General features: G+C 35.0%; 1 protein-coding gene across 2 annotated transcripts in view; it reads right to left on the bottom strand.

Annotated features, from left to right (window-relative positions):
- The window catches only part of TMEM135 (transmembrane protein 135), a 287,168-nt gene that overhangs the window by 19,038 nt on the left and 260,163 nt on the right, over positions 1-7,967 (bottom strand). For both annotated transcript variants that reach the window (XM_008067224.2, XM_008067225.2), the window contains 2 exons: positions 4,109-4,255; positions 1,244-1,313 (listed from right to left, as the gene is read on the bottom strand). In XM_008067224.2, coding sequence (XP_008065415.1) covers positions 1,244-1,313; positions 4,109-4,255 — 217 coding nt within the window. The remainder of the gene's footprint in view (positions 1-1,243; positions 1,314-4,108; positions 4,256-7,967) is intronic.

Below are 7,967 nucleotides of genomic sequence, written 5' to 3'. Positions count from 1 at the left end.
GGAGGGCAGGCCTTGGGGGAGGCGGGGGGTGGGGAGAAACACACCAGCACACAAGTACATTAGGGAGTTGGGAGTTTACACCAGTGGGCATAGCTAGCTTTCCTTTTTTTATTATTTATTATTTTTTATTTTTTTTGAGTTGGAGTCCCACTCTGTTGCCCAGGTTGGAGTGCAATGGCATGCTCACGGCCACAGCAGCCTCAACCCGCTGGGCTCAGGCAATCCTTCTGCCTCCGCTTTCCAAGTAACTGGAACTACAGCCATGTGCTATCACCCCCGGCTTATTTTTTGATTTATTGTAGAGACAATGTCTCACCAAGTTGCCCAGGCTGGTCTCGAACTCCTGAGCTTAGGCAATTCTCTCACCTTGGCCTCCCAAAATACTCGACTACAGGCTTGAGCCACCGTGCCTGGCCTGCTTGCTTTCTTACTGTAGAGTAACTGTGAACATGTTCCAGTTACCTCAATGCCTTAAAAAAATGTAATAGCTTTAAAAGTCCAAAACCAAAGGCAGATTTGCAGTAGCAGATTGCACACAGTGTATATGGTGTTGCCTATGACTGCTGATCCAGTCAGCACACAGCACAGGCCAGAAGTCTTATTCTGGACTATAGTTCTAAAGAAGACACATTACAAAACACAAATTTTAATGACTTTATTTTTGTTTTTTGTTGTTGATACCCCATCTTCTCTCCTATCTTATAAGTTTTACAAAAGCTATTTGTTAAAGTGGCTAATTTTGAAATTATTTAAAGAGGCTGGGTATGGGGTTCAAGCCTGTAATCCCCCCACTTTGGGAGGCTGAGGCAAGAGGATTGCCTGAGTCTAGGGATTTGAGACCAGTCTGGGCAACTTGGTAATACCTTGTCTCTACAATAAATCAGAAAATAATCCGGGCATGGTATCACGTGCCTGTAGTTCTAGCTACTTGGAAGGATGAGGCAGAAGGATCGCCTAAGCCCGGTAGGTTGAGGCTTGCAGTAGCTGTGAGTGTGCCACTGCACTCCAGCCTGGGCGACAGAGTGAGATTCCAACTCAAAAAAAAAAAATTTGTCTAAAGTGAACATTAAAAACTAAATTGTCACCTATTCTCAAAACTTTTTTGCTCTTCAAGTCAAATGCAAGAGTGATAGCAACTATTAATGTTTACTTTTCCACTAAGTTTTATATTATTTCTAAGTAAATAAATTATTTATATAACTATTCTCTATTGTTAAGAAACGAAATACATCCATATACTTACTTTAATGCAATAAGATATGCAATTATCTTCATAGTGTTTACAACATCTATGTCTTGGTCCATGCTTGCATCTGAAATTATACCAAAAAAAATTATAATTAAAGTGTGTATATGTGTATAGATCTGTTCAAAACTCTCTAATCAAAAAACAAACAAAAAAATTGAACAGAGGAAGAAAAAAATTACTCACTTATTTTAAATGTGTGCAACTTTGGGGTTTTAGGACATACAGAAGCAAGGATAAGGATAACACATTTTTTTTCTTTGCAGCTTACTATTTGACACATTGTATAAAATATGTGACTGTAGTTAAAATACTTGAATGTGGAACAGAAAACTGCACTGGTATTTGTGACTAAATATAAAAATATGTATACATTATTTATATACTCTACCAAATCTTTTGGAAGCTTTAAATCACTTATTGTAGAATATAATGGTCATAAATCATCCATGAAGTCAGTACTTGAGCAAAAATCATAATGAGAATGTGCTCAGGTTACAGGAGTTTATACTTAATTATATTTGAGAGAAAACATCTGGAAAAGAAACATGATATAGTATTAGAATTCAAAATTCAGTTTTTAAAATAAATATAGAAACAGAGATCATGTGGTAAAATTCAAAAGTTGGTTATTTGTGATTTAATTGCAAGCCACTTAAACTTTTCGTGTTTAATAAATATTTCTGCTGGGAGGACATACTCATTTTATTTATTTGATATGTTAAACCCAAGACTATTCACCACAGGCATAAAAAGGGAAACAGAATATCCAACATGGGTCTAGCTCCCTCTCTCTTTCTCTTTGAAGGATTTATATTCCAAAATAAGTAGTCTTATCTTCTTGCAGACTGTAGCTAATTAGTTATCTTCACGGTTGGACCACATGAATTTTTTCTTATTTGTAACAATAACTTCTAGAGCAATGTTCTGGCTCTGCATCTCTCCAATTCCATTTGCAAATTGATTCGCAAGACCTTTTCCGAAATTCAATTCTGCATTGCAGCTGGAGAATCCAGGCGGCCTTTCCCAGTCAAGGGTGACAGCAGCAGTTCATACCAGCCATCCCTTATGTCATTAGAATGATATGGCATATCTGGTCATGTGAAGCTGTTGAGTGATTAAAGCTGGAGGCCTGAAAAGAGGCAAATCAGAGAGGGACTGCCTCATGGAAGCTATCACTCTTCACACTTGTACGTGTTCTTTTCAAAGACATTTCTCAGCTATTGCTACCAGAACTACACTGAAATTGTCAAACTTTCTTTGCTAGTGAAGTTAAACCCTGAGAGCAACTGTATTGCCATTTAATCTTTCCATCATTAAAGTCAATCATTAAAATGGCTTCCCAAGTCCTGCCTGGCTCTTATTTTATTTATTTGGCTTCCATATTATTCTGCATCTGCATTCCTACCCATGGACCCACTGAAGCTCTTCTGATAAACGTTGCCATGAGCTGACCAGTTCTGATGCCCCAAGGCATCGTTCAGCCACATAACTAATTCTCTGCATTCTCCTCTGATTTGTGTTAAATTATTTCCATAAATGGAATCTTTTCTTCCTTTTCTCCACTAAGGTAACCTGCAGCTATTTTTGAACTTGCTTAATAAATTCACTACCACAATTATTCCTGTAATCGACTATTTCCTTCTTTAATCTTGTCTTCTGGGTGTGGTATATGCTAAGATGAAGGCAAAATCTTAAAATTCAGTAAAAATGTGAATACCTGTTTTGTGTTAATATATTATATGAAGCTATTTCATTTACTGGTCAACAATTCTTAAGAGAGATGATTAACCCCGTTAATAGATAAGAACTTTGGAATGCAAATTGTTAAATGATTTGTCCAAAGTCACAAAGTTGGTAGAGATAAAATAAGAGTCAAATAAACTTTCTGATTTCTTAAAGGATCTCAGCTTTCTATAAATGATCCCCTAACTCTTTTTTTTTTCTTTTGCATCAGGGTCTCAGTCTATCACCCAGACTGGAGTGCAGTGGCATGATCACAGCTGACCACAACCTGGACCTCCTAGGCTCAGGCAATCCTCTTGCCTCAGCTTTCCAAGTAGCTGAGACTACAGACCTGTGCTACTTCACCTGGCTGAATCTGTGATTTTTTGTAGAGACAAGGTCTCGCTATGTTGCCTAGGCTGGTCTCAAAATCCTGGGCTCAAGCAATCCTCCTGCCCTGACCTCTCAAAGTACTGGGATTACAGGCATGAGCCGTCAAGCCAGGCCAATCCCCTAACTTTCTATATTGCCTACTCATTCTACTTTCTCTGAAATGTCACAACAAAGATTATTTTTATTGGCTGATATTCTCATTTCAAACTGTTAAAATGTATTTTCTTAAATGTCTACTCTAGAGATATAAATGAAGACTAATTTGTATAAAATATAAAGACGTCTTCATATAATAAACGAGTAAAGATTTAGTTCAGTTTGACAGCCCTAAACATTTTCATTCTTACAAATATCCTTTATTTAAGGTTTGCTGCTCATTATTAATTTACCTCAAGAACTTTTCTTTTTCCTCTCCATACTTGGCACATTATATTAGTACATCTTAATGTGTTTCCTTAAGCTCTCCATCATAGTTGCCTATAATTCTGCCTGGTTTGAAATACAAAAGTATTTCAATTTTAGGCAAATCCTATTTTAAAAGCATTTGATGGTCTATAGTCCTGCCAGAAATAATAAATAACGTTCATTTGTCATTGTTTGCCTTTATAAAATTCTATACTGTCTCTGATTAAAAAATGATTATCATTACCTAAATAGAAAACAAAACAAAAATACTTTGGCATGGTACAAATATCATACAAAACAGTGACAAAGTTTGCTAAAATATCAAGATAAATAACTTACATAGAATCCACAAGTTTCCTGACTACAGCAATCATGTTCATTCTTCTTGGTTTTTCCTCATGCCTCTCTCTCTTTTGTTCCACTTTTGCATATGCTGTCTCTGGTAAATAAGAATGTGTGGGAATTTCTTCCTTCCCTACAATGAACCTAAAGAAAAGAGCACAATGTGAGGCATTTTTCACCTTAAAAAAATGAGACGAAAAGAAAAAGATTTTGTTTATGAACAAATACATTTTGGGAAATATCATCATTTAAAATAGTACTTTCACAGTTTACATAAAATCTAATCATTCTTTGAAGAAAATTTTAATAGTAATTTGTTTGACAATGTAGGCATTTAAAACATAAATTAACCAAGTAACATACAGCACAGTACTTTTTATGAAGCACCCTAAAACTTAGGATGCCACTTTTTATGGCATTGCATGTCCTAAAGTTTTCCAAATGCAGTGGATAAATTTAGGCCTACTAGTCAATCACAAAAAATATTTCCCCCTAAATTTGGCTAATAGTTAACAACTGAATAAATTTCTCATGTACAGCACAATTCTACATTTATAGCTGATATTACTTGGAGTCATGGACAGCTGCAATGCAGCAGGTCATCTACACACACAAAGAAATGGAGGGAACTGTAGAATGAGAATCAGGAATAGTCAAGACTGTATCCTCATAAGATTAGAAAATCGAAAACTCTAGGTTATGCCAACATACTTACTTCTCTTTGGAAAAATCATATACACAGGATATGACATTATTTCTATTTCATCAAAACTAGATTACATTTTTCCAAAGACAATGCAACAAAAAACAATACCACCATTAGATATTCCGCAAGAAGTATCCATTCCCAGAGCTTGTATAATTGCTGTTTATACCTGCCCTACAATAATCATTGCCTTTGTAAAGAATAAGCAAACTTTCCTAAGGAAACTGTTAACATTTATTTACTTAAATATCTACTCTAGAAATATAAATGGAGACTTATTTATATAAAATATAAAGACTTCTTCATATAATATACAGATACTTATTTCAGTTTGACAGCCTTAAACATTTTCACTCTTACAAATATCCTTTATTTAAGGTTTCAGAAAATATTTTTAAAATAGATAAAACAGGAGATCAATAACACTACATTAAAATTCTGGAACTTGGGGCCTGTGACAAACAGAATATAAAAATATAAACACTCAGAAAGGAGAGAAAGAAAAGGCTGTTACTACCAACAACTGCAACCCATAGTCTGGACACACTTGAACATTCAGTTTATGAAATCATGAGGGGTGCACGATGGGTTTGTCACCAGATGGCAGCTGTGTATCCTTGGAGGCTGCCAGTCTAAAAGAATTTGTTTCTTTTTTTTTTTTTTTCACAAAGTTACCCAAAAATTATCATAAAATTTTAATAGCACACTTAAAAGTTTAAGATAACAAAGATTAAAAACAAAAAATAACTGAGGATGAGAGATCCCAAACTGGTAGCTGATGGAGGAATTTGTTTCTTACTTGTGGGTGTTCATGGAGTTTATGATCTGTACTTACTGTTCTTTACAAGCAACAAGGATAAGACTATGCCAGAATAGACACAACAATTTCTCTCAGACCTTTCAGAACACTGTTGCTATATTGACCAGGAATGACTAGCTCAGGTTAGATGTCATGTTCTTGGAGAAGTTGTCCCTACCCACCCTGGGTAAATTACTGATCTTTCCTCCAAGCTATGAGAGCCCAATGAACTCCCAGAACTGCAAGCACCACTTTAGTAACCCACATGGCCCACTAAACTGTGGGGCCTGTGAGACTATGGATATCTTCTTTGTTGTTATATCCCAACATCAAGCAAAGTGTCTGGCATATGGCAAATATTTAATTATTACATATTGAATTAATGAATACAGTAGTAGCTAAGATTTTCTGAGTACTTGCTACATGACGGACACAGTGCCAACTGAGCCTTTTACAAGTATCAAACCATTTAATCCTCACAACAACACTATTGGTGTCATAATTCTCATGAGAGGCAGCATGATTAAATATTTGTCTATAGCCAATAAACAATCAGTAATTATTTGAATACAGAATTGCCTGACCCTAAAGCATGGCTTCTCAATCACAGAGTTTTATATACTTGCAACTGCTTTAAACTATGTTGAATTAGGCTTAGTGCACTTCCATAATCTTGCACTGGCTTTTCTCTCATGCTTCTGTCCTTGACTCTATTTTTATGACTTCTGCTATTATCTATATACACAGATAGTTTTCAAATCATTCTACACACTATTTCCAGAAAAACGTGCTAAAGTGAACATCTGAACTTGCTACACTCATCCTCCAAGAATTTCACTGGCTTATGGCCTGCTGAATTAAATACAAACTTCAAGCTGAAAACATCACCTAGTACAGAGTATGTGCTCACAATAGAATCTATTATTACATTACAGCTAATTGATCTACTTGCTGTTCTCCAAATAAACCATGCTTCTGTGCTACTTGTCTTATCCACATCATTCTCTCCATCTTTTCTAAAGTCTTATTTTTTACCCTTTAAAATCCTTCTTAAATGCTCCTACCCTCCACCCTCTTCTTCCCATCCCTCGTCACAAAAAATAAATGTAATTTGTGCATTATAGCACTTAACTTCTAAGGAGTCTTATTGCACTGGGGTCTTCCTATTCTATAATTCTGTATAATTTTTCTGCTTTCTTCTCCGCCTTTACTCCTACCCACAACATGGGAAGAGACAATAAATTAGGTCTCCCTAAAATATATTCCTAAGATAACCTACACTTCACATCTGCAGTAATCAGCATTATTACAATTAATATAGTCTCATCTCCACCACCAGACCACAAGCTCAGTGAGGACAGAAACTGTATTTGACTAATTCCCCAGTGTATTCCCAATGCTTAGTGCAAGACCTGGGGCAAAGTAAAAGTAGACTAAGTATATATAAATGAAGGTTATACTTTAGCTCCTATATTATCTTGCACATGTTGAGGAGTGCTAAAAAAAATGGATGCTGAACTGAAATTTAAATAGTTTAAAGTTTTTTTACCCTATGTTTAATTAGGAGATATTAAACTGGGGTACTTTGTGAATATTCATCCTTTGTGAATAAAGGACAGTTTTCTTCAGAGTGAACAATATGTTTTCATAATACAGCAATTATGATCCACATAAGATGAGCCTTTTAAAGATTGTGTTTCATTTAAATCTCACCATTCTCAAACATATCAGGCACTGAATATATTTTTCCTCACCTAAGTTTCATATTGTCAGGAAGTCATTACATTATTTTTTGTCAATGAAACTTGAAAACTAAAAATATACTTGGCTTTTAGTAATATTCTTGAGAATCAGCTTATTAAGTTGAGACTAATCAACTTGCAATATGAGGAATCTGAAATGAAACATAATTTGCTTAGCAGAAAAAGATGTACACTATAAACACATGACATTTCACAATACCTAACAATTTTCTTGCTTTAACAAAAAGAATATTAGCAAGAGTTTCTAAGCTTTTTTCCCTGACTCCTTTTGCATAATACAGAGAAAATGTTAAATAAAAACAATCCAAACTAGCCCTCTGTCACAAGTGGATTTGATGACGAGACACAAAAACATCAGACATATTTTGAGTTTCTGCAAGAATTCTGGGGCTCTAAGGAGAACTGTGGGAAAACCACGAAGAGTTTTCCCTTCTCTTTAGGAAAACTAACTTTCATTTTTGTTATAAACTTTCAACTTAATACAGAATGATTATAGACAACACAATGACAATAATAAAAAACTTATTTTCTGATAAATTTCATGATCCTTTAACGAAAAAGATAAAAAAATTATTATTGTCTATTATG

Source organism: Carlito syrichta, unplaced genomic scaffold (assembly GCF_000164805.1).
Source record: "Carlito syrichta isolate Samal-C Ts95f unplaced genomic scaffold, Tarsius_syrichta-2.0.1 Scaffold309418, whole genome shotgun sequence".
Taxonomy (NCBI): domain Eukaryota; kingdom Metazoa; phylum Chordata; class Mammalia; order Primates; family Tarsiidae; genus Carlito; species Carlito syrichta.
The sequence above is the reverse complement of the archived record's forward strand: the minus strand, read 5'-3'. Positions and strand labels throughout refer to the sequence as shown.